At 41.7% G+C, this 27,446-nt stretch overlaps 1 protein-coding gene across 6 annotated transcripts in view; it reads left to right on the plus strand.

Annotated features, from left to right (window-relative positions):
• TSPAN5 (tetraspanin 5) overlaps nucleotides 1-27,446 on the plus strand; it is a 186,832-nt gene that overhangs the window by 76,004 nt on the left and 83,382 nt on the right. For 2 of the 6 annotated variants that reach the window (XM_035293278.3, XM_054253128.2), the window contains exon 2: nucleotides 27,200-27,335. The exons of the other annotated variants lie outside the window; for them this stretch is intronic. In XM_035293278.3, the coding sequence (XP_035149169.2) occupies nucleotides 27,222-27,335 (114 nt within the window). In that variant the 5' untranslated portion in view covers nucleotides 27,200-27,221. The remainder of the gene's footprint in view (nucleotides 1-27,199; nucleotides 27,336-27,446) is intronic. 6 annotated transcript variants of the gene reach the window in all.

Here is a 27,446-nt window from a genome sequence, read left to right on the forward strand (position 1 = left end):
TTTCGATCTCATTTTCTTTATTAGTGCACATGTCTGGGCATTTCTCTTCCTTGCAGTCTTGTGTGCACTTACTCCTACACAGAATCACTGTTTGAGTGGTTAGGGCTCAACATCTTGATCAGAACCTGAGCTGCTGCCCTCTGGGCTCCTGTTTTCCATCAGCTCCAGTGGGGATGGCACCAGGTTCAGGAGACTGAAGAAGAGACCCCAGAGCCGGCAAATGCAATGTGGGGTTGTGTTGGGGGCTTACATACAGGGGTGAGGGCCCAGTGGCTGTGGGCTAGACATGAGAACTGCAAAAGGTATGCAGTTTATATTGCATTTTCACTTAGCGCCCTTTCTTTAACAATGGCCACCTGGCAACCTTCATCATCCTCCAAACTCAGAACCTCCATTTCCTTACAGCCCATGTTCCACAGGATGGGCTGAGGGCTCAGATGTTCCTCATAGACAAGGAATGATTCTGCAAGGTAGCCACTTCCAAATCCCTGGCTCAGAACTCTAGACACATTGAGGGGCATCTGCCATATGGGATTATTCTTAGAGTATGCTTAAGTTACTGCTCTCAGGGGCATTTACCATACACCCCTAAGTGACTTCAACTTCTAGTCAGTCTAATGAAATTTCATTTCATGCAGAGGGTCTCTTAGACAAAAATTATGTGTATAAGCAAATTACTGGCTATACAAGTTACTTTGAAATATTTGTGGTGCTTTTTAAAAAAAAATCAGAGAGTTAAGCTGATCAGAGACAAAGGGAAGAAATTACCCTTTTCTTTTTAATGTGCAGCAAAATATGCACTAATGGTACAATCACAGAATATTAGGTTGTTCATACAATAAATGTGAATCCATTTTGGACTTTATTGTGTTCTTCTTGTTTGTGCAGTAATGTAATTGTGACAGAGTAATTAATACCCTGCAGAGGGATTAGCAGTCAAGATTGAGATAAGAGAACAAGGAGAAGAGCAGAATTGCCTAAAAGACAGGGGCGTTTAGAAAGTGCTGAGGCACAGAGTTTCCTCAGGCTCATTTTTATGTTTCCTGACTGTAATTATACATTTCTGCATCTAGTAGTGCTACTCAGCTGGGTTATACAGGTAAAACATATTACTAATAGAAATGATGGAGTTCTGAGGTGGATCAGATTTTTCCCTTTAAGCTTGGTGTCCAGCCAAGCCACCAGTCCTCAATTGGTGCTTTGCTGTGTGTTCAGAATGGCTTTTTCACTCTGTAATTTACCTATTTTTATTATTTGTTATTCAAGGATCTTTTGGTCATTTATTCTGCACAAATCTTAGAGGGATTCCCCGCAATGAGTACTTGTTTTTATATCAGACCATGGTGGGCCTCTCAGTGCCAACAGATTGTTTCAGTTACTTTTTATCCCCCTTTGTATTGGCCCTGGGGTTTCTAATGGTCAGCCTGTGCTTTCAGATTGGAGCTAATTAACTTCTACCAAAACAAGAGAGATTTGAGAAGAGGTAGAAGAGAGGAGAAGGTGCAGATCTAGCCAGAATCTTTTGTTTTCCACAGAAACTAGAGATGGAAAACACTCTACGAATCAGACTCTGTGGCCTTTCCTTTGCAGTCCCTGCCCAGGCAGTAAAGAGGCTGCTCTCTTCTTCCTGCATGGGTCTCCAACTGGCTGACACTGTAAATATTCTTAGCGGCAGGATTCTCATTTTTGAGTCAAAAAATAGGCTTTCATGCTAAATTATTAAACATTCTGTGGTTTGGTTTTAAAATCAAATAAGTAACTCTCTTTATGAATGGATTAGACACCCCCCCCCACCAAGTTTCCTTTTAATTATTTGTTCTCCCCCATTCTTCATCTTGGACTTCACAGCCATCGTCTCCGTGTTCTGATGTCTGCTCTTCTCTCACTGACTTCTCTCTGGAGAGCCTTCTCCAGATCGGGTTGTTCCACTGTCCCCCAGCTCCCTGTGAAGGAAGATTGAAGCTGGTGTAAATGGAGCTTCCTGCCTGCCCTGGAAGTCTGAGTCAAGAGCCATTTTACCCTCATCTTTCCACAGTTTGTATGAGAGTAAAAAAGGTCAGCTGGACAACTGGCCTTGCTGGGATCATGCAGATGGGGTCAGATGATGTTTCCATGAACTGTTTCGTTGGGGCCAGATGGACTCAAATGTGCAGTCCACATCATCTGCCCCCATCTGCACTGACCTGATGATGGTGGGTGGCCACAGCTTAAAATAGTTTCTCAGAGACTTTTGTGTGTGAAACCTACATATGAATGTGTTTATATTTATAGATGAGCAAGAACCTATTCTTCTTAAAGAGGGTAATGGAGATTTTGGTTTCAACTAACATATCTATTTTCTCTCCACTGACGGATATGGAAGGTTTTCTCCTAGATGAAAACCTGGAGAGAATCACTAATGAGAAAAAAATGCTGTTGTGTACTGTTAAAACATCGGAAAACAGTTATTATCGTCAGTCATATATATGATATGTTCATTCCTTTAAAGGATAATTTAAGCATTCTTTTCAGTACATAGGGTTTTAAAAAAATCTATTCAGTGTCTAATATAAATGTGTGAAACATTTCACATAAATTTCCACATTGTAATTGGGACCAAATTATTTGCTGTTTTTTGTCTCTTTCACATTGTTTATGAAGATCTGACTTGAATAAACGGGTTAGGAGCTTTTGCCTTCCGTAGCTAAGCCTAAATGTCCTGATGCTGCATAAGACAGCTGGGATTAGAGAAACTCTTGAAAAGCAGGATTGGTAATGGGAAGTGATAGCTGTGTGTGAAAGCCTTAATGCTGAAGTGCATTCTTGTAATACAATTTTCTTGTCTGCCTTGTTATCTGACAGTTTTAGTGGGAAAAATAATAGCAATGTTATTTCAAAGAAATGGTTAAAAAATAATCAAACTTAATAGAAAGCAGAGCCCTGGCCTTTGGTTAAACACTCATTTACTTAGCTGTCTCTCCTTTTAAAAAACAGAACCGTGAATCCTTCCTGTACGGTTGCGTGGGTTGATATTAACTCTCTCTCAGCTTATTCACTGCCCACCTAAAAGAACAGTTTGGGGCTCCAGAAATTGACCTTGTTTTGGTTCATGGGTGAAATGTTGCCCTTGGGCACAGGTTTGCAGAGGATGAGTACTGTTTCTCTTCCTCTGATGGAGATTTATGGCATTCCTGATAAAGGAAGAAGAGCGTGTTTGAGAATGCTGGGGGATGTCGAAGTGAAGCTGGGAACACGACGGCTCCTGGGAATGGAGGATGGTCGTGGATGCTGTGTTGCAATTGACTGCACTTTCTGGGGACCTATGAGCAGCACCTGTTCTGCTCTGATAGTTTTGTGGGGAGGACAGTCACCCACCAGAGCCCCCCCATCCAGCACGTCTCCCTATTTCCTTGGCATTAGTAACTACATCAGAGATATGTATGTATGTGTGAATGCACACAGGCTAGTGCAGTCAATGTTGTGGGGCATACAAAGGTAAAAAATAGATCTTTACCCTCTAGAAGCTTTCAGCTGGTGTGCGTAGGGGGAGGTGTGCTTTAGGGAAGTGTTGTATGTAGCGTAGAGGAAAGAATTCCCAAGGAGGACTGGGGAGGTGGGGAAAGTATGCTCTGGATCTGGAAGAAAAGTGGTATTGTCCACCTAAGAGAATAGTGCCAAAGACAGTTTGCACAGAGTCTGGCAAGTCTGGTAAGTCCTAATAGGCCAGGCACAGTGGCTCACACCTGTAATCCCAGTACATTTTTTAGGCTGAAGTGGGCAGATCACTTGAAGTCAGGAGTTCAAGAGCAGCCTGGCCAACTTGGCAAAAACCCCATGTCTACTAAAAATATAAAAATTAGCTGGGCGTGGTGACATGAGGCAGGAGAATCACTTGAACCCAGGAGGCAGAGGTTGCAATGAGCTGAGATTGTGCCACTGCACTCCAACCTGGGTGACAGAGCAAGACTGTCTCAAAAAAAAATAATGATAAAATAAGTACTGATAAATACTGATTGAAAGAAGGAAAAAGTCTAGGGGAATTATTTCTTGGGGAAGAGCTAAGAGGAGTTCATCTGTAAATAGGCAAACTGAATATCCTTCCAAGATTACTTTCACTTTAAGTATTTAAGGGTACCGTGAATGAATTCCTTCCCAGGTGTGTTGGCTTTACAGGTATAAAGGTGACGGGGCTTCCAGTTCCTGTCGCAAGTTCACGTCTCAAGGGGAGGTTCTGTGAGACTTGGGCTGCGTTCTGACCACACAGCTTTGCATAATTGATTAATTCTGCATAGCTGCTTGAATTCCTTTCCTAAAATAAATTTCACTTTCTAATTAACTCTCCAAAATTAATAAGTGCCAAAAAACAGGATGTGTGTTGAATCTTGTGATCTAACGTGATGCTGCCAACTCACACAGATTTAAGGTATAATTAATAATGCTGAATCTCTGAGGGAATTCTTAATTCCTGAATTGGTAGACAGATCTCTAAAATTAGCTAATGCTTATCGTGTTTACCATGTGCCAGGCACTGTGCTGAGGACTTCACCCAGTGTACCTCCCTTGATCTGTTTTTATTATCACAAACACCCTAAGAATTAGTATTATGGGCATCTCCATTTCTAGAGAGGTAAAGTCACCCACACAACCATTGACACAGCCAGTAAATAGTAGAACTGGATTTGGGCTGGAAGAGTCGGGCTGTGGAGCCAGTGTTTCTAAAGGCCATGTAACATTGCTTCTTTTTTCTTTCTCTTGGGTGTTCCAGTTTTCCTTGGGGCTTTGTCATTGCTGCTTTCTACCTGCTGACACTCTTGTCAAATGTGATAAACAGCAAGAATTGAGATAGTACAGATCCAAAATAAATGGACCCTGATAGGTGCCACAGGTAAAGAAAGTTGTTGGCAAATGACATCACTTGTGTAATGATGGGTCATGCATTGGAGGTTGGTTGTGGAGCGATGCTGTGAGGGAAGGGTATGTGGACGTCTCTGGGATGGGAGAAGGCAAATGATGAGGGGACTTGGAGTTTCAGGGGTAAAAACAATAAAGATTCTGGTTGGCAAGTTTCTTGGCAAATTTTAAGGGTGGTAAACATTTAAAATCAGTACGTCAGTAACTTCTGCTTGAGAAGTGCCAGGTACTTCACAAAACTTAAATATAATATGTGAGCATTAGGTTTGAAAGCAGGGATGTCACTCTTCTGGCTTCTCTGTTAACAAAAATATAAGAAAGAAGTATGAATTTTTTTTTTTTCAAATCGAGTTTTAGATTTGGGGTTTTATTTTTAGGCAGAATATAAAACAGTTATTTTCTATTTCCATGAATACCAGGAGAGGAGACTTAATAAAATGCAATAAATATGGCTGGACATGGTGGCTCATGCCTGTAATCCCAGCACTTTTGGAGGCCAAGGTGGGTGGATCACCTTAGGTCAGGAGATCGAGACCAGCTGGCCAACATGGTGAAACTTCATCTCTACTAAAAATACCAAAATTAGCCAGATGTGGTGGCATGTACCTGTAGTCCCAGCTACTCGGGAGGCTGAGGCATGAGAATCGCTTGAACCTGGGAGGCGGAGGTTGCGGTGAGCTGAGATTATGCTAGTGCACTCCAGCCTGGGCAACAGACCGAGACACTGTCTCAAAACAAAAAACAAAACAAAACAAAAAACTGTAATAAATAGGTTTATGCTAAAAAAAAATTATTCTCAGGCCTGGCTTTTTAGACAGGGTCTTGCTTTGTTGCCTAGGCATGATCACAGCTCACTGCAGCCTTGACCTCCTGGGTCCAAGTGATTGATTCTCCAGCCTCAGCTTTCCAAGTAGCTGGGACTATAAGTACATGCCACCATGCCTGGCTAATTTTTTTTAGTTTTTTTGCCCAGGCTGGTCTCGAACTTCTGACCTCAAGTGATCCTCCCGTCTTGACCTCCCAAAGTCTGTTGGTTGGGATTAGAAGTATGAACCGCTGCTCATGGCCCATGACAGTTTTTGAATCAAAATGTCTGGATAATCAAAGATAATCAGCATATTTAGACAGTCTAATTTGGTTAATATACAACTATGTTTGTTTTTTAATCTTCCCTTTTTCAAAAAGGCAATATTTGTGGAGATTGTATGGCAATATAAGTTTAACTAAGTTTTGTAACATTGCAGGTTGAGTTTGAGTTAATCAAAACATCTGAAATTTAATACATTGGCAAAGTGGATTGTGTATGTGAATTGAGGGAGAAAGAAGCAATGAATACTGTTTGATGTTTTTTAATCATCTTGTAAATAATGTGAATATCCAGAAGGCAATATAATTACCTAGGTCATCAGAGGCTGAGAAAGGACATAAAATAAACTTTTTTTAAAAAAAGGGCAGATGGATGGAAATAGCATTAGATACAATATTTAGGATATTGTAGTTTCTGATGAAAGAGGAAATGTTTCTAGAATATTATGTGACTGTTGTGTGAGATGTTGAATGTTGTAAATAAGGAGATTTATACTTATTTATAAACAAAACATACTGTTGTTGTTTTGTTTCTGAGGAAAAGAAACCCTTGGATTAGCCCCAATGGCTCTGGCTGGTGAAATCACCCAGTAAATAATCACAGACACCTCTTTTAGCAGAAAGAGAAGAGAATCAGCAGAAAGAGCTGGGGAACAAGATTCACTGCGGGCTTTCAGACTCCTCAGGTGGTATGTGTATTGAAGAGCTTAGAGCTGAAACATTAGCAGTTATATCATCTCACTGAAAAGAGACAGACAGTATGGGCTTAAAAAAAAAACAACTCCCCCAGCCCATTAGAGATATACTATGTGCTCAGATACTTTTGTGAAAATTTTAAAAACCTGCGTATAAATATAGGAGAGGATGTGTGTGAGTAGTGATTATCTCTGATGACTTATATATTTTAAATAACTTTCTATATTTTTTGTTTTCCAAATATTTGTATATATCGATCCACTTTTTTCATGTTTAGTTTGTACTTTATTTAAAGAATTTGCCACTACATCATAAGATTTTCCTGTGTCCTGAGGTGTTCTTTGCAGAGGGGATTTGCAGGACTCTGCATTTCCTTTTCCACTCAGTGCACTGGCTCCGGCTTCTGCCCTTGTGTGCACCTCTCAGCTCCTACCCTCCAGAGTCTGTGCTTTTCCTATGGCCCAGAACATTCCAGTGTCCACCCTCTTCACCTGGCTAGCTCTTAATCTTCATGGTGCCCTTTTCTTGTTTAGGAGGCCTTAAATGCATTGGACAGTGGACAAAGATCATTTTAACTGGATTACAAAAAGCAGACTTCACTGGGCGGAATGGTCTCTTAACTTCTTCAGTAATGTTGCCATTTACCATGTGTCTGTTGGGGATCAGGTCCGTCGCTAGGTACCCTTCGTGCTTTTACATAATAGTCATGGCTACCCTGAATAAGCATGAGGAGACAGCATTCCCATTTAGAAAAGAGGAAACCAGGATTGGAAGTAGTGCATGAGCCAGGATGGGAAGCCAGGCCTGTCTGTGCTTTGATCACACTACTGTTTCTCTTCACTGTGACTCCCTAGAACACTGCCATGGAGGGAAGGGGAGAAACCTTGATAGGGTCCTAGGATAAAGCACTGCACTTATGCTAAAGATGATCAAGGCCCTGTTAGACTGGAAACATTCGCTGTAAGACCTAGTGCCATAAGGTAAAGAGGTCTTTGGGAGAGCGCTCAAGATCTCTGAGGATAACTGTTTAAAAGCCTGTAAGAATTAGGCTTAAATTACTCCATGTGAGAAAGGTAAGTGCTCTTGGTGCAGGGGATAAAATGAACCTTTAATAAAACTCTATGGGGAGGAACCCTGCCCATCAACTGTTGGTAAGTTTAGAAAAAATAAAGAGATGCAATTCAAGTTCAGTGAGTAGGTGAAATACGTGCTATTAAACCTTCAAGGATTTGAGAGATTGGGTATTTTTGGTGACAAGGGTTAACTTGAGGATTAATGAGTCAAAAGATCTGGAAAGTTAAAATTTCCCTGCTCTGCACCATCCGATTCAGTTCAACAAATACTTTCCCAGGCGAAATGGAATCATTAGCCTTGTAGGAAACTCTTGGCCTCTTTTAAATGATGACATTGTAGCCAGTTTTGTAAATATAGTTGACGTGTGAATCTGTTGACCATGGATCAGATTAATTTTGTAATGCCCGCAGGGAAGGCAGTTGATGAACTGGTTTCTCTGCATCGCATCATAGCAGCAGTATTAATGACCCACTTGTACCATGAGACTCTAACATCTTGAGTTACCTAAATGCTTCAGTGTTCCCAGCCATATAATTTTAAACTGTATGTACATTTTGGTGGTAATTTTTATCCATTTTTTGTTTAAAAAATAAACTAAACCAAACTAAAATTCAGAACATTTTGTACTTCTGCTTCTTATTAAGGTTGTTTAGTCTTTGGTGGGTGATGTGAGAAGATCAGTACTTAACAGTTTGGGAATTCTTGCTCTCATAAATCAAAGTAATACTCAGTGACAGTTTTCAAACAGTTTCAAGTGATGATTTAAATTCTCTTATAGTTATCTACTTTAGAATAGCGTTACTATGATTTTAAAGTTGATATTTCAGCTGGGTCATGGTGGCTCAAGCCTGTAATCCCCACACTTTGGGAGGCCAAGATGGGAGGATCACTTGATCCCAGGAGTTTGAGACCAGCTTGGACAACATAGTAGGACTCTATCTGTACAAAATTAAAAATTTAAAAAGTTGATTTTTTATGAGTTTGCATTTTTAAATGCAATGGACAATAGATAGGAAAGATTGTTTATAAGATATATTTGCTTGTGTGTTTTTCTCCTCATATCACCAGGTTATACCACAGAGGAAAAATAAAATTTGGGGGCTCCAAGCCTATTTACCCAAGAGCCCCCTTCAAAAACTTCTAGCAATTGTTAGTGTTGCTTGGGTTAATAGCCATGGTCAAAGCATGAACAGAACAAAACAAAAATTTTCTAAATATAAAGAAAGTCTGGCAAAAACCGAGGAGCCAAGCATTCTCTCAATACCCTCTTTCTGCATAAGAAACGTGTAGCATTTTCCTTGGAGAAGGGTCTATGTTACTTTAGTTCAGCCCTTGATGAAAACAACATATGGTTAGTTTTATGAGGACTTAGAGACAGATGGTGACCTATAGGCTAATTATGCAGTGGGCAAGATTCTTTAAACAAATCACTGTGATTGTGACATGGTCCTTTCTCATGAGTTAGGCAATCTGGACTGTTTATTGTCACACTAGGTAAACATGTTCCAGGTGAATGAGGAAGAGGTGCCACATGAGGGAAGTGTATTTACAACATCTTTTCATCTCCATATTTATTTTAATGGCTAAAAGAGAAAGGGAAGTCAAGAAGTTAAAGGGGGAGAACACTAACACCCTGGCAAGTGCTAGGATTGTGTTATTTTGGACAGCTAACTTTCTGGATAGCTGAGGCGTTCCCTCATTAAGCATAAACATTTTTCTTTTAATCAGTTTGAATGACCTCTTTCTGAAGTCTTCCTTGCCCTCTGAAAACACAATGTGTGAGACGTAGTAGGCTTTCTAGTGTTTATCTCACTTTATGTCCTTTCCCAAACATAAGCTTCATGAAGGTAGAGATCTCAATCTGTTCTCTTCTGTGACCCTGGCTCCTGGAAGAGTGCTGGCCACAGCAGCATTAAACATTTGCTGAAGTCAGTGAGGAATTAATTAAAGCTCTTTAATCTTCACAACTGTGTCACTCTCCAGGCTTTGTTCTCCCTACTTTGTAGACTGGTCAGGGACCCTCGAGTGCAGAGTGCCTGTGCTTAACGGTCTTTGCGTCCTTCTGTCCTAGTGTGGTGGCTCACGGCTGTAATCGCAGCACTTTTGGAGGCCAAGACCAGCAGATCACTTGGGGTCAGAAGTTCGAGACAGCCTGGCTAACATGGCAAAAACCCATCCCTACTAAAATTACAAAATTAGCCGGGTGTGGTGGTGCACTCCTGTAATCTCAGCTACTTGGGAGGCTGAGGTATGAGAATCACTTGAACCCAGGAGGCAGAGGTTGCCGTGAGCTGAGATTGTACCACTGTACTCCAGCCTGGGTGACAGAATTGAGACTGTGTCAATAAATAAATAAATAAATAAATAACCCTCTCACTGTATTGAAATTGCCTTTTCTTGTCTCTCTTCACCACTGGACTGTAACGTCCTTGACAGCAGAAATTTTGGAGGTTCACTGTTACATCTGCAATGTCTGGTAGTACGTATTGTTTCTTGAATGTGTGAACAAACTGATTCACCAAGGGAAATGGTCACTGCCCTGGGTCCTTTCCTTTATGAAATCCTATTAGGTAGAGAATTCCTTGCCCATTTTACAGACACACAGCTGAGAGGAGCAACGATGATTTGCACCTAGGTTTATCAGCCTCAAGGCTCACCTTCCACTGTATGCGTAGCTTCTCATCTTTACATAAACAAGGGCTCCCTTTTTGGTATCAAACATTCCTAACCTTGCATAATATGTGTATTTTTTGCTTACCTCATCCAGAGTGGTTTAACAAAAATGCTATTATCAGTTTAGTAGTGCTTTTAATTACTGTTGTTAGTCATTATACTAACATTATAAATTTGAAAAATGGCTGTAAGAGTATGTGGGAGAACTTCTTGTTGGTTGCAGTCCTCCAGGCTGCCTGGGGTTTGCCAGCCCCTGCGGTAACCCTAGGCACTCCCCCTTTCCCAGACTCCCCTCCTCCCCGCCAGCAGCCCCCTCTGCACTCCCCGCCCCGCCCCCTGCAGCCCACACGTGGCTATGGACTTCAGGGTCCACATGGTTCTTCATGCCTCCCTTTATGTGATGTGTGTCCCCTCTTTGGCTGTACAGTATAGCTCGTGGCCAGCCTGTCTCCATTTCTAATTTGCTGCTTTATAATAAACCTTTGGTTTGAAAGCCAGATGATCAGGGCTGCTAGAACTTGCTAGAATGAGGAAAATAGGTGACCCACTGCCCACTGAGAGTGAGCTACAGGAACTTTTACAATATGGATTTCTCTCTCTCTTTTTTTTTTTTTTTTGAGTTGGAGTCTTGCTCTGTCACCCAGGCTGGAGAGCAGTAGTGCAATCTGGGCTCACTGCAACCTCCGCCTCCTGGGTGCGGTGTTTGCCTGCAGGCTCGGAGAAGCCCGGTTCTCAGGCCTTCTCAGGGTACTGGTACGTGAGGCCCCAGCACGCATCGCTCACAGCCGGTTTGGCTGAGGTCCATAGGAAGTAGGATGTGGACATAAGGGGGATGGGGTATGAAAGAGCAGAGATGGCAAATGGGAGAGCATTTACCTGGTTGAGGGCTTAGGTCACAGCAAGGACTCAAAGGGAAAGCCGGCTTCAGGTGGATACTTTATTGAGTCCATCCCCCTCTGTTTCTGTTCCTCTCTCTGCCTAACCTATCCTGGCTCTAAGCTGGTTCAGACGCTGTTTGTTTCTCTTCAGGTGGCATTTTTCTTTTTTCCCCCTCTACCTAGCTAGGGCTGAACTTTGCAGTCAGCATTTATATATGTCCTATAGACCAGGCAAATTTCTCTAATTTTACCTTTCTTGTCATTTTGTGATCTTTTAAATTTTCAGTCAATGGAAAATAATTGTTAATATGAATTGCAGTTTGGAAATTTTGTGCCAGATGATGAAACTGAATGAATGCGTGGTGTTTACGTAGGCAGTGCCTTACATATGGTTTGGTGTTTGGCTTATGTTCTAAATGTTTGCCTGTCTGTGGGCTGTCATAGATCTGGCATGTACTTTTATTTTATTGGGAGTTTCTACATGTGTTGCTGCAGTCTCTCAGCTAAGACAGTATTTTTCAGTCATCTTGCTATTTATTTTTCACCACTTATAGGGTGAGATGAAGTAAAATTAGATATAATTTTGATGTTTGATTTAAAAATCAACATATCCATGTTTGATTTAAAATTAGATATGATTTTGATGTTTGATTTAAAAATCAAAAATTCAAGAAGATGAAAGAATAACATTGATTCTTCTCTTTAAAGATAATTGATTTCCTTTGGCTGAAAAAGGTTTGTTCTCTCTTGATGTTCGTTATTTTAGATGTTTCCTTTGGACTCTGCACATCGCCGTCATAGCACCTACTGTGTTTATGAAAATAGTAAATCGACCTCTCTGCCAACACCACTGGACTGTTTAAGTTCCTTGAAGGCACAGGTCCCTAGTGACTGGCAGAGTAATATCTGATACATTGTAAACACTCAGTAAATGCTTGTGAAATGGATAGAGTAACCCAGCAATCTAATGAATACAGTCCTATCATGGTCCCAGCCAGTCACTGGATTGAGTATAGTTATGATAGTGTCATCTCAAATGAACGTATCTCAAATCACATCCAAGTTTAACAAATTTTCTTCTCTGTCTTGCCGAGGTGGGGACCCCACTCTGAGTCCCAGAGATAGAAATTCAAGTCATCTTTGCATCCATTTTACCTCCTTAGTGTCTCTTGTCTTCACCTCTGTTTTTCTCCATTCCTGCTGCCTCTACTCTAGTTTACACTTCTGGTCACCTTACGTCTGTAGCCCATGAGCTAGCTTGCTGGCAGGAGCTTCCCCAGCCATCCTGCCCTTTGCCGAAGGCAGACCAGGCTGCCTCCCACATCCCTTCTAGTAGGACGTCCCTGCAGATGGTCAGAGTGGGTTTTCCTAAGGAGTTCTGCAGGGCAGTGTGTTCCAGTGGACATCCTTGGTTCCCTGAGGACCAAGGCTCCGAAACGGATTTTATGAGTCTAGCTGGAGCTAATCTCTCCATTGTGTTATCCCAGTTCAGGAAGTGGATATATAAAACCAGATTGTCTACTTACTGCTTAGAATGAGAATAGAACTGTTTCTATTTCCATTTCATGGCCTGGGATTCTGGTGTGGGAACAACCAGTACACGTTTTCTTCCTGAAGCCAGGCTCGCTTGGGAAGCCAAATCATAATCAGATGCTTCCTTGGCCAGTGTGGAGTGAAAACAAAGAGAAGTGAAGTGTCAGATGGCATCAGGTTAAGTCCGAGGCATCCATTTCACAGTCAGGAGGCTTGCCAGTGGGAATACCCGAAGTGAGTTGGCTTCAGCTGCCGGCATCCTTCTCCTCAGTGAGGCTGACTTTGCTAGTGGGTCCTGACCCTCGGAGGCTAAGGAGGTCGCCTGAGGCCCTTTCTCACTGCATGTTGCTGTGAGTGGCAAGGCCATTGCTGTTCTCTTTGAACATCTGCTTTCCTCCACTTTCAAAATTGACCACGCCCTTACCCCTAGAAACAATACTTTCAATTTGATAGGGCTTGGAGTTGTTTCTTTGGAGTAGGATAACTTTGCATGTCTTGGCTTTTTAAAGTTTAAGAGCAGTATGCTATCTTTATTTCAAAAGAGAAATATTTCCTCTCCCTCACTCGCTGTCTCCTTTCCTCAAAAACCTTTGAAGCGCTGACTCTTGTTGGTGGGAGTCTAAATTTCTTTGCCTAGCCTCTGAGGTCCTCAGTCTGCCTCCCTGAGTGATCCAAACTTATTTTCTAGTCGTTTCCCTGTTGAATAAGAGGCCTGGGTCAGAAGCCCCAGCATAAGTCTTTCTGTCTGCTGGAGTTTCCTGAGCTCTAAAAATCCATCTTATCTATCTCTTAGGATTGTTGTGAGGACCAAATATGGTGACAAGTGTTCATTTTCTCTATTGGAGCAAGATTCTGCATAGGTGAGGTGACTCCTTTTTTTTTTAAGCTATTATATATTAAGCCCAAGCAGTTTGCATATGGTACTTCCTTTAGTCCTTTCAAGTAGATACTGTTGTTATCCCCATTTTACAGATGAAGAAAGTGAAACTCAAAGAGTTTCAGCCTGAAGTCTCAGGACTGAGGGAAAGCAGATGGGTCTGTCTCTAACCCCTTTACTCTGCTCTGAACCTCCAGTACCAGTGCTATATTGGACTGAACACTCGACTGACCCCCCCACCCCCAACTAACCCAACTCGTTTTCAGGCCCCTTTTGGGTTCCCTCTCTCTCCTTTTGTGTCTAGCCCTCATTGCTCATCATCATCTCTGACCTCCTGTGGTACTTGAGGACATACTGGAGGCAGACCCATCTGCGGTTACAACCCAGCCATGCCGTGCTGCTTTAAACAAGGCAGCCACCCTCTCTGAATCACTGAAAAAAAAAAAATAAAACCAGCATAATAATGACAGCTGGATCCTGGGATTTCTGGATTCCATAAAACCAATTGTATAACATATACCAAGATGTCCAGGAAGAGGAGGGACAAAAAAAAAAAAAAAAAAAACCAACTGTGTAAAAGTTCTTTGTGAATGGTTAGATGTTCCTGTTCTTCAGTAATCAGCTATTTGTGCCAAGAATTAAATCTGTCCCAGGAATATATTTTAATGTTGTGATGGGCACATTGAATTAAGAGTTCCACAGGAACATTTTCTTCTTTGTGTGTGTTAAAAACAGTGTTTTTTTGACCCATTTAATTGATTCTGACTATCCCCTGTAGGAGGTTACCCACAGTTTGGAAGAAACCATCAGGTCTAGATGACAGTAAGCCTTTCGAGGGCAGTGAATGTGAATGTGCATTTCTGCGTCCTCATCGGCCTAACAGGTTCTGAGAAGATCCAGTCTGATGATGGATTTTGTGCTGGGAGTAGGCAGGATGGAGAGACTTATGCAGATTTCCTATTATTTATTGAGTGCCCCTTTGCAAGAATTGTCCAGTAAGACCCTGGGGACAGCCTTGTCGCTGCAGTGCTCAGGAGCCTGCACCCTCTTGAAGACATCACGCCAGCGTGTCCTGCACTTGGCCGTGTAGGCTGCAGCGCAGCTGTTTCTGCTACAATCAGCCCCAGTATTTGTATTTCTCCTCTTGAGGCCAAGGCTTGTTCGTTGGCCCCAGGGAATTTGCTGTGTTGGGGTTTGAATCTCCTGTCCTGCGTGCTGCGCCCCTGCCAAGGGGTGTGCACCCACCTGTCCCATATGGGTGTTTGTGTCATGTTTTCCCTGCTATGTGCTGGTAGTGACAGATTCTGCTGTCTCAGAGTAAAGCTCAGCTGCATATATGCCACCCGCCCTCCTCCGCAGCATCCAGGCTTCCAGTGAAAAAGCCTCTTACAACATCAGGCAGGAGAAAACAAGCCTGCCGCTTGTGGTGCCTTAGCACCAATTTATCACCCACTTCACTCAGCCCTGGCCCCTTGCTTCTCCTCTGTATGGTACCTTTTTTCCCATGGCTGCTCCAGCTGGGCTCTGGCCTGCCACTGGAATCACATGTCTTGGCTCTAGCTTTTGGTATTATTCTCGAGGTTGTCAGCATACATCCCCACTGCCATCATTTTCTAATGCAAAGGTCTTTTCATTAACGGATATTTTTTCCTATGAGACTCGTTTAGGGGAGAGATGCATCCCGCACCTCCCCAACCCCACCCACCATAAGGCTTTTACAGGCCAAGCCAGAGACTGTTTTCCAGCCACTTTCAGAAAAATGCTGGGGCTCCACTTTGTGTTTAGCACAATCAGCACACGTAACTTGTTCTGCTTGGGTTCTGTTCATTGTCACTTGCTTCTCCTGACCCTAGAAAAAGTTGAGAATTATAAGCACGGATTATAAGGACTCACAATCTCAGTTGTTAGAGTAAGGGAAATACATTTTCACAGTTTCCCTGAAATAATAGACCTGGTGGACAGCTGCTGCCTCCCCTCACTTTTCCTCTCATTTCCCCGGGACATGTGCTCTGCGTGTTTCTTCTTCTAAAACTAAGAAACTTTCTCTTGTGTTTTCTTTTGGCTTCTAGATTGCTCACTTGGCTTTTTATCTAAGCTTGTATTAAATTGCTTCATGATCTGTGCCTGGAGAGGCTTTGGCGTAACATGGCTCACGGAGAAGTGTCGTTTGTTGACTGGACCACGTTGTTGCCGCAGCATCTGTTCTTGTCTGAGTGGGCATGCAGCTGAAGCATGCGCTCTGGGCCACTGAAAAGGGAGGGAACACAGGCACCTGGGCTGACCATTGGTAGCTGTGATCTACTCAGCAGGAGTCGTTGCTTATGTGACTCTCATACAGCCCCTCAGCTGCTTGTGATAAAAGCTACAAAATTCCAGGCAGCTTTTTGGTCCCCATAATAAGTAGGTATAATTCCTCCTTTAAGCAGTCCAAATTTAATACAGAGCAATGGGATGAGATGTTGTGTGGCGGTCACATCCACAAGAATATCTTGAATCATTCTCTTCAACAATTCAGATTCAAGAGGAATAAATGAATTTAGGAAATTTGTGTATGAAAAAACACTGTCAATCAGTAAATATGTATCTACTGGGTATGCTTTCTCCTCAGTTCTTTAAGGCCCCCAAAATGGGATGAAAAGTTGCTCAAAAGTTCTCATGCAAAATTATAAGAATATGGAGATATATTTGGAAATGAACAGATAAATATGCTTTCAAGAATCCTATTAAAATGCTCAACAGTTATATGAAACATGCAAGTATAAGTTGAAAATTTAACTGACACATGAGCATTGGATGTTTCTGTGATTTTAATGAAACAAAAAATTCAAGTAACAAGGGGAAAAAAAACCCCAAGTATCAAAAGGAAAAATGTCCTTTATCTGCTCATGCAAATAGTCCCCTTGTTCATAGCCGTCACAAAGGACATGACGGGCCATATTGTGCAGGATCATGAGAAGCAGGTTGGTAAGTGGCAGGTAGTGGGAAAGTGATTTATGTCCCATGAAAACCCATTCAGCTGTTGTAGCACTTCCAGGGCATGTGACGTGTAAGGGAGCCATTGTTTCAACATTCAGGGTGAGGACAAAAAGGCTTCAGTTGCTGAAAGGTGCTGGTTGGAGATGGTGATATCCTGTCTCCTTTTCCAGTAAAAGCAGGAACATGATGTCTAGGGTTTTTTAAATAAAAAGCTTTTGTTTCTTATTTAGCGACAGTAGAAATTAAAGTAGAGCCTTAAAAATTAGAAACACAGTTGATTTTAATGTCAGGACCTAAGCCTCAGCAGTTAAATCAGATGCCCTGCTAAAAAATGTGTGAAAGTTATTTACCCACATTTAAATTTGGGGGCAACAAATGAGTGGCTATTTAGGTTAGGTGTGGGAAGCATTAATTAGTAATGGGATAAAAGGACTCTGAGTGAGATTAACTTAGATCGCCTATATTTAGCTTCTGATTTTACTTCATTCTGTTTGCGTTTTTCATCAGTCTAAACTAACTGCCAGAATTGCATTTATTAGTATGTAGGAGAACAATAATCAAGAAGTGTTTCTGTTTGTATTCTTAGTAGGCTATGTTGTTATTCATGTGATTCTTAGAAAATAATGGATTTTACACAGAACAAGATGTTTTTACTTTCCAAAGATGTTACTCATTTGGGGTAAGAATTTGATAGAAATGCTAGGATTTGGTTTATAGAAAAGTATGTAAACTGTATGTATCATTTAGGTTTCTAATGCCTCTTACTGGCTTTCACGTAATTTGGATTGGGTGTCTAGCAGGAAGGCAGTGTAACAGGAGGGGGAGAAAAGTGAAATTATTGCCCATTTCTTTCATATAGTGTGATAATTTTGTCTTATCACACATTTTTTCTTAGTGTCCGCTTTGTGCCAAGAAGTACTTACTGGTTCTAGGCCTCAAAAGGCTTATGATTGAGCATAGATAGATTTTCTCAATCTCAGCACTGTTGATGTTCTGAGCCAGGTAATTCTTTATGGTGGGGGCTGTCTTGTATATTGTAGAACCTCTAGTGACTTCCCTAACCTCTACCCATCAGATGCTAGTGCACCCCTCCCCAATAGTGTGACAACCAAGATGTCTCCAGATGTTATGGAATGTCCTCTTGGGGAGGTGCAGAATTGCCTCCATTTTGGAACTACTGGTTTGACACAGTACCTCTTGCTGTAGAAACTCACTAGCATTCTTTGCCTTACGGCTGTTCAGTTATTTATGCTTATTTCTAGTTTTGGGAAAACCATTTGAAAATGCCCTGAAGTGGTTTCTGTTTCATTCTCATAATTCTTGAAAAGTGTGTGGAAGGCCAGAGGAGAACTGTTAACTGTGTCTGTGTGAGTGTGTACGCGTAGGGGTGTTTTCATCATTGTGGTCATTATTTTATGAAGAAAGTGAAGTCCCCAAACATGTGAGCCAAAGGATGAACATTGAGATATCCATGAGAAAGCAGGGCGAATACTGCTTTCAGGAAGCTCCTGATATTCCCCGTATTAACAGAATCTGTTAAGGCCCTGAAAGCTTAAGGCTTAATAAAATCATTGAGATCTTCAATGTAGAGGATGTCAGATTTTTTAGAGATCAGCCTTAAAATGAAGCCTAAGCAAACATGAAATAGACTTGCCCCTCTTCACCCTCACCTGCCTTCTCTCGGTTTCTTCTCTTTCCCTCCTCTCATCTCTGCTTGCTCTGGCAGTTCTTTTAACAAACATATTGCTCACTTATATGATGACTTTGATGAATTACAAAAAGGCACCACTCTTTCAAGATACATGATAGTCATCTACCAAAATATGGTCATAATAACTGTACAAAACTGCAGTGACCCAGGGTAACTGGAGCCCCAGGAGTTGTGCGGTGCACAGCTTGCACAGCAGTAAGTCGTGGCTGTGTTTGGGCAGTTCTGTTCCCTCTCATGACATTAGCTTTCACCTGAATGCTGTTCGTTCTGTTTTTGACTGCAGACCAAACCTTTTCTGCGAACATCGCGGCTATGCAAGCTACCTTTTGGACATTTCTTCTAAAGCATCCCAAATGTAACGTGCAACATTGAATTACTGTTTCCCCAAGCCTACTTTTTCTCAAATTTAGACTTCCGTTTTATATACTTATATACACACACAATATACCTATACACGCGTGTATCACAAGCACATAGTTCATAAATCCCATGATTTTCTTTCTACCCCCTACCTCCTCCTCTTGCATTATTTCTGTTTTCATCTCCTTTCTCCTGGGCCATTGCAGTCATCTCCTACCTGCTCTTCCTGCCCAGGTATCACACCCCTTCAGGCATGTTCAACTAGAACATTCTTGTAAAACACAAATCTGGCCTTACTGGTTCCCATCAGAACTCTTTGAATTCCTTCTGTTTTGCAATAGTTTATGCCTCCTTTCCAGCCTTGTTTATAATCTCAACCCCTCCCCTCAAATGTCTAGGTATGCAAAGTCTGCGAAATGCAGGGCCTATTCTAGGCACTGGAGACTCACCAGTGAATAAAATGAAGTCATTGCCGTCATGGAGCCTACTTTCCAGGGGGCTGGGCTGCTTGCAGTTCTGTGAGCTGCCATGCTGTTTCGTACCTTTGCTGGAATGGGCCTGCTAATCTGCCTGGACAGTGTCTGCTGGAATTTCAGGACACAGTGAAGGCATAGTGACCCACGCTAGCATTGCCACTCTTCTTTTATGTCTTCCTTGCATCATGTGCTTCAAGCTTCCTCTTCACCAGGGCCTGGCCTTACTGGACTTTGTGTTCCCTGCACCTACAGTAGTGTTCAGCACATAACAGGTACTTATAAATGTTGATTGAATGAAAAGCACACAAGCATGGAAACACTTTGGGATCTGTGTCCCTCAAATGTGTCATGTATTTTCTTCTTATGCTCTTCCCACTGCCAAGAATATCCACCCGGACAACCCTACCAGGCCCTTATAAGCCACTTGCCCTGTTCTTTAAAGTGTCGCAGTCATGAACCCTTGCTGAGCCCTTCCCTTTTCTCAATGACTTATTGACCAACTTGCTTTTTTTTATTCCTTCAGTAGCATTTATTCAGTAACTACTGAGTATCTACCATTTTCCAGAAGTTGTACCAGGTTCTAGAGGTATGACAATGGAAAAAGATCTGACCCTTGCCCTCAAGGAACTCACAGTTTAATAGGAGAGAACATTCTGTTCATGCCTTGCTGCCTGCTTGGTCAGTGGATGGCTGTCTTTTTTTTTTTTTTTTTTAATTGTATTTGGGCTCTGGGGTACATGTGCACACCCTGCATCCTGCAGGATTGTTGCATAGGTACATACATGCCTTGGTGGTTTGCTGTCTCCATTGCTCCCTTCCCCAGCGCCTATGTCAGGCATTTCTCCTGCTGTTATCCCTCCCCATCCTCCCCACCCCTCCCCTACTGTCCCTCCCCTCCACCCCCTCACCTAGATCTGTGAGTGTTATTTCCTTCCCTGTGCCCAAGTGTTCTCATTGTTCATTACCTGCCTGTGAGTGAAAACACGCGCTGTTTGGTTTCCTGTTCTTGTGTCAGTTTGCTGAGAATTATGGTTTCTAGGTTTATCCACATCTCTGCAAAGGACACGAACTCACTGTTTTTTATGGCTGCATAGTATTCCTTGGTGTATATGTGCCACATTTTCTTCATTCAGTCTGTCATCAATGGGCATTTGGGTTGGTTCCAGGTCACTGCTGTCATAAACAGCACCACAATGAACGTACGTGTGCATGTGTCTTTATGATAGAACGATTTATAATCCTTTGGGTATATTACCAGTAATGGAATTGCTGGGTCAAATGGAATTTCTATTTCTAGATCCTTGAGGAATCGCCACACTGTCTTCCACAATGGTTGAACTAATTTACACTCCCACCAACAGTGTAAAAGTGTTCCTATTTCTCCACATCCTCTTCAGCATCTGTGGTCTCCAGATTTTTTAATGATCACCATTCTGACTGGTGTGAGATGGTATCTCAATGTGGTTTTGATTTGCACTTCTCTAATGACCAGTGATGAGAATTTTTTCATATGTTTGTTGGCCGCATATATGTCTTCTTTTGAAAAGTGTCTGTTCATATCCTTCACCCACTTTTGAATGGGTTTGTTTGTTTTTTCTCTTTTAAATCTGCTTTGGTTCTTTGTAGATTTTGGATATTAGCCCTTTGTCTGATGCATAGATTGCAAAAATTTTTTCCCATTCTGTTGGTTGCCGGTTCACTCTAATGATTGTTTCTTTTGCCATGCAGAAGCTCTGGAGTTTAATTAGGTCCCATTTGTCTATTTTGGCTTTTGTTGCCATTGCTTTTGGTGTTTTAGTCATGAAGTCCTTGCCTCTGCCTATGTCCTGAATGGTTTTGCCTAGGTTCTCTTCTAGGGTTTTTATGGTGTTAGTTCTTATGTTTAAATCTTTAATCCATCTGGAGTTAATTTTCGTATAAGGTGTAAGGAAGGGGTCCAGTTTCATTTTCCTGCATATGGCTAGTCAGTTTTCCCAACACCGTTTATTAAACAGGGAATCCTTTCCCCATTGCTTGTTTTTGTATGGTTTATCAAAGATTAGATGGTTGTAGATGAGTGGCGTTGCCTCCTAGGCCTATGTTCTGTTCCATTGGTCTGTATTTCTGTTTTGGCAACAGTACCATGCTGTTTTTTGATTACTGTAGCCTTGTAGTATAGTTTGAAGTCAGGTAGCATGATGCCTCCAGCTTTGCCCTTTTTGCTTACAATTGTCTTGGCTATGCAGGCTCTTTTTTGGTTCCATATGAAGTTTAAAGTGGTTTTTTTCTAGTTCTGTGAAGACGGTCATTGGTAGCTTGATGGGATAGCATTATCTATAAATATGGGCAGTATGGCCATTTTCACAATATTTCACATTGATTCTTTCTAACCATGAACATGGAATGTTTTTCCATCTGTTTGTATCTTCTCTTATTTTCTTGATCAGTGGATTGTAGTTCTACCTTGAAGAGATCTTTTAACCTCCTTTGTTAGTTGTATTCCTAGGTATATTATTCTCTTTGTAGCAATTGTAAATGGGAGTTCACTAATGATTTGGCTCTCTTTTTATGTTATTGTTGTATAGAAATGCTTGTGATTTTTGCGCATTGATTTTGTATCCTGAGACTTTGCCGAAGTTGCTTATCAGCTTAAGGAGGTTTTGGGCTGAGTCGATGGGGTATTCTAAATATACAATCATGTCATCTGCAAAAAGCGACAATTTGACTTCTTTTCCTAATTGAATGCCCTTTATTTCCTTTTCTTGCCTAATTGGTCTGGCTAGAACTTCCAATACTATATCGAATAGGAGTGGTGAAAGAGGGATCCTTGTCTAGTGCCAGTTTTTAAAGGGAATGCTTCTAATTTTTGCCCATTCAGTATGATATTGGCTGTGGGTTTGTCGTAAATAGGTTTTATTGTTTTGAGATATGTTCCATTTATACCTAGTTTATTGAGAGTTTTTTTTTCAGCATAAAGGGCTGTTGAATTTTGTCATAGGCCTTCTCTGCATCTATTGAGATATCATGTGGTTTTTGTCTTTGGTTCTGTTTATGTGGTGAATTACATTTATAGATTTGCATATGTTGAACCAGCCTTGCATCCCCAGGATGAAGCCTACTTGACTGTGGTGGATAAGCTTTTTGATATGCTGTTGGATTCAGTTTGCCAGTATTTTATTGAAGATTTTTGCATCAGTGTTCATCATGGATATTGGCCTATAGTTTTTTTAGTTGTGTCTTTGCCAGATTTTGGTATCAGGGTGATATTGGTCTCTTCTATGAGTTAGGGTTAGGGAGTTAGAGTTAGGGAGGATTCCCTCTTTTTGGATTGTTTGGAATAGTTTCAAGAGGAATGGTACCAGCTCCTCTTTGTATGTCTGGTAGAATTCAGCTGTGAACCCATCTGGACCTGGGGTTTTTTTGGTTGTTAGGCTATTAATTGCTGCCTCAACTTCAGACCTTATTACTGGTCTATTCAGGGTTTCAATTTCTTCCTGGCTTAGAGTTGGAGTGTGGGAGTGTCCAGGAATTTATCCATTTCTTCCAGATTTACTGGTTTATGTGCATATAATTGTTTGTAGTAATCTCTGATGGTAGTTTTTATTTCAGAGGAATTGGTGGTGATCTCCCATTTATCGTTTTTTATTGCCTCTATTTGATTATTCTCTCTTTTCTTTTTTATTAATCTGGCTAGCAGTCTATTTTGTTGCTCTTTTAAATGAACCAGCTGCTGGATTTATTGATTTTTTGAAGGGTGTTTTGTGTCTCTATCTCTTTCAGTTCTGCTCTGATCTTAGTTATTTCTTGTCTTCTGCTAGCTTTTGAGTTTTTTTTTTTTTTTTTTGGTCTTGCTCCTCTAGCTATTTCAATTTTGACAATAGGGTGTCGATTTTAGGTCTTTCCTTGCTTCTCATGTGGGCATTTATTGCTATAAATTTCCCTATAGACACTGCTTTAAATGTGTCCCATAGGATCTGATACATTGTGTCTTCATTCTCCTTGGTTTCAAAGAACATTTTTATTTCTGCCTTCATTTCATTGTTTATCCATTTGTCAGTCAGGAGCAAGTTGTTCAGTTTCCATTTCAATGTGTGGTTTTGAGTGCTTTTCTTAATCCTGAGTTCTAATTTGATTGCTCTGTGGTCTGAGAGACTTTGTTATGATTTCCATTCTTTTGCATTTCCTGAGAGTGATTTACTTCCAATTATGTGGTCAGTTTTGGAGTAAGCACAATGTGGTGCTGAGAAGAATGTGTATTCTTTGGATTTGGGGTAGAGTGTCCTGTAAATGTCTGTTAGGTCTGCTTGGTCCAAATCTGCGTTTAAGTCCTGGATATCCTTGTTGACTTTCCCTCTTATTGATCTGTCTAGTATTGTCAGATCTATAATATCGTTGGTCTCCCACTATTATTGTGCAGGAGTCTAAGTGTCTTTTTAGGTCTTTAAGAATTTGCTCTATGTATCTGTGTGCTTCTGTATTGGGTGTGTATATATTTAGGATCGTTAGCTCTTCTTGTTGCATTGATCCTTTTACCATTATGTAATGCCCTTCTTTGTCTCTTTTGATCTTTGCTGGTTTAAAGTCCATCTTATCAGAGACTAGGATTGCTATTCCTGCTTTTTTTTCTCTCCATTTGCTTAGTAAATCTTCTTCCCTCCCTTTATTTTGATCCTTTGTGAGTCTTTGCCTGTGAGATGGGTCTCCTGAATACAGCACACTGATGGGTCTTGACTTTTTATCCAGTTTGCCAGTCTGTGTCTTTTGATTGGGGCATTTAGGACATTTACATTCACCGTTAATATTGCTATGTTTGAATCTGATCCTGCCATTTTGTTACTGACTGGTTGGTCTGCCGGTTAGTTGACGTGGCTTCTTCATTGTGTCATTGTTCTTTACCATTTGGTATGTTTTTGCAGTGGCTGGTACTGGTTGTTCCTTTCCCTGTTCAGAACTTTGTTCAGTAGCTCTTGTAAGGCAGGTCTTGTAGTAATGAAATCTCTCAGCAATTACTTGTCCATAAAGGATTTTATTTCTCCTTCACTTACGAAGCTTAGTTGGGCTGGATATTAAATTCTGGGTTGAAAGTTCTTTTTTTTAAGGATGTTGAATATTGGCCCCCACTCCCTTCTAAGTTGCAGGATTTCTCCTGAGAGATCCGCTGTGAGTCTGATGGTCTTTCCTTTGTGGGTGACTCAACCTTTCTCTCTGGCTGCCCTTAGGATTTTTTCCTTCATTTCAGCCCTGGTGAACCTGGCAACTTTGTGTCTTGGGGTTGCTCTTCTTGAGGATTATCTTTGTGGTGTTCTCTGTATTTCCTGGATTTGAATATTAGCCTGCATTGTTAGGTTGGGAAAGTTCTCTTGGATAATATCTTGAAGAGCGTTTTCCAACTTGCATTCATTCTCCCTGTCACATTCAGGTACATCAATCAAGTGTAGATTAGGTCTTTTCTCCCTGTCACAGCTTAGTTCTTTTCACATAATCCCACAGTTCTTGGAGGCTTTGTTCATTTTTTTTTTTTTTTACTCTAATCTTGCCTTCTCATTTTATTTCATTGATTTGATCTTCTGTCTCGGATATCCTTTCTACTGCTTTGTTGATTTGGCTGTCGAAACTTGTGCATGCCTCGTGCTGTGTTTTTCAGCTCCATCAAGTCGTTTATGTTCTTCTCTAAGCTGGTTATTCTAGTTAGCATTTCGTCTAACCTTTTTTCAAGGTTCTTAGTTTCTTTGCATTGGGTTAAACATGGTCTTTTAACGCAGAGAAGTTTGTTATTACCCACCTTCTGAAACCTGCTTCTATCAGTTTGTCAGATCCATTCTCTCCCTTTTTTTGTTCCCTTGATGGTGAGGAGTTGTGATCCCTGGGACGAGAAGAAGTATTCTGTTCTTTGGTGGTTTCATCCTTTTTTGCACTGTTTTTTTTCCCATCTTCGTGAATTTATCTCCCTTTAATCTTTGAAGTTGGTGATTTCAGGAAGAGTCTCTGAGTGGACTTTTTTTTTAATTGAGGTTGGAGCTGTATCTTTTTTGGCCTGTAGAGGGTCTTACTGGGTTCTCTCAGGTTCAGTCATGTTGTTGGTTGGGTGGTCCTTCCCTGGTTTGTTTGCAGCTGAGATGAGACCCGCCTTGATCTTTCTCCTTCCCCAGCTGGATCTTTCTGGTTGGGGTCAAGCTGGTGTATTTGCTGCCAAGCTGTCTAGCTAGGGTTTCTGTTTGAGTTCTGTGTAGGTGAGGCCTGCGAGGCCTCATGGTCTGTTTCCCTGCTTTCAACTCTGCCTCTCTCTGTGGGACAGTCCCACTGGCATTAATCCAAACTCCCACCCAGGTCCCTGTGACAACTTGCTGTGCCTGGCAGTAGCCGCTGCTCAGATTTACACTGACTACCCATCTCTGGCAGGGCTCTTGTGGACGGTGGGTTGCAGGAGGGATGAGGTAAGCACGGAATCCAAATCAGAGCACCGAGGGGGTTAAGTCCCCTGACCCTCCGAGCCGGTTGCATGTTTCAGGTGGGGACACCACCCCCATCTTGATTTGCCCCCCCTGAGCAACTCTCACCCTGTGGCTCCTTTCCTGGGCCTATTTCCAGAGCCCTGTCAGTCCCACAGAAACAAACCTGGCACCCCATTTAGAATCATGAAGTCCTCTAGCCCTCTGCATCTCATTTACTGGGAGCTGCATTCCCATGCTGACTTCTCTCGGCCATTTTGGTGTCTCCCCGCTTGGCTGTCCTTTTTTTTCCAAGATGGAGTTTCACCCTTGTTGCCCAGGCTGAGTGCGATGGCATGATCTCAGCTCACTGAAACCTCTGCCTCCCAGGTTCAAGCGATTCTCCTGCCTCAGCTTCCCGAGTAGCTGGGATAACAGGCATGCTCCACCACACCCGGCTAATTTTGTATTTTTAGTAGAGACAGGGTTTCTTCACATTGGTCAGGCTGGTCTCGAACTCCCAACCTCAGGTGTTTCACCCCCTTGGCCTTCCAAAGTGCTGGGATTACAGGCGTGCAACACTGCACCTGGCCTGGATGGCTGTTCTTAGGCAGTGATGTATAGACCCAGGCCCCTTCCACATTGTGGCTCTGATAACCCCATTGTGTTCCATTTTACATAAAAGGGTAAAAAAGAAAGCATGGAGCAGACATATTTGCTTCTTAAAAGCCTTGCCTCTGAAGTGACATGTACAACTTCTCTCACAGTCCTTTGGTAAGACAAGTTACAAAACCACCCAAACTGTAAGGGCAGCTGAGACATGTGGTCTGGCTGGGTGGCCAGAAAGGAAAAATTGAATTTTGGTAGACAGCTACCAAACTCAGCCACATGCCTCATTATACTAGCTGCAAACTGTGTTATCGTTACTTGCCTGCATATTAATTAGTTCCTTCTGCTTAGAACACTTTTATCTAGAATGTTTGCAACATTTGCCACTCACTTCATTCAAATCTCAGCTCATCTGAAACTTCTTCCAAGTGTAAGACCACTCAGTCTGGAAAGGCTCCCCACCCTCTTACATTGCCTTTTTTTTCTTTAGAGCCCCTGTCACACATTATATTATATATATAGTTTAGTTTATTGTGCTCCCCTGCATGGGGACACATATGACAATAAGTGTCACTGTGGCACATTATTTGTTTTGCTCATTGCTCTACAGAATCTAGAATAGTGCCTGTCACTTGTCTTCAAGGATTATCAACATCTTGAAGGCAGAGCTTTGTCATTCACATTTTAGTGAATATTTGCTGAGCAAAGCCTCATGCTAAGCAGGCTTGGAGGCAGATCCTGAACAAGGTTGGCACGCCCCCTGCCTCCCCTGATGGAAGAGATATTAGTCTCTTCAATCTCATTCAATTTTATTTCTGTGTGCTTAGCATTTAGAAGCAATTAAATATGTGTTTGTGGAATGAACAGGCTAATTAACAGCATATTTAGAAAATCTCCCTGTAGTAAATATGTTAAAGTTTTGGAAATCATAATCTAAGTGAAACATTTTACAGATACGCGGGGAAAACATGAGGGATGGAAATTTACCCTGCTCTGCTTTTGAAAAAGTCTGCTTATAAGTCATGCTTCATTGCTGATAGTAACACCATTGGGGAGAAACTTGAAGAAAGAGGTATTTGTCACCAAATGGTAAGTTAGCAGCTTGTCCTGTTATCTGGGTTGGAACACTAAGTCATTAAGTGGCATTTGGACTCAATCTGATTGGAATTCAGAATCTACTTGGGGACAAATAGAAATATG

Source organism: Callithrix jacchus, chromosome 3 (assembly GCF_049354715.1).
Source record: "Callithrix jacchus isolate 240 chromosome 3, calJac240_pri, whole genome shotgun sequence".
NCBI classification, from domain to species: domain Eukaryota; kingdom Metazoa; phylum Chordata; class Mammalia; order Primates; family Cebidae; genus Callithrix; species Callithrix jacchus.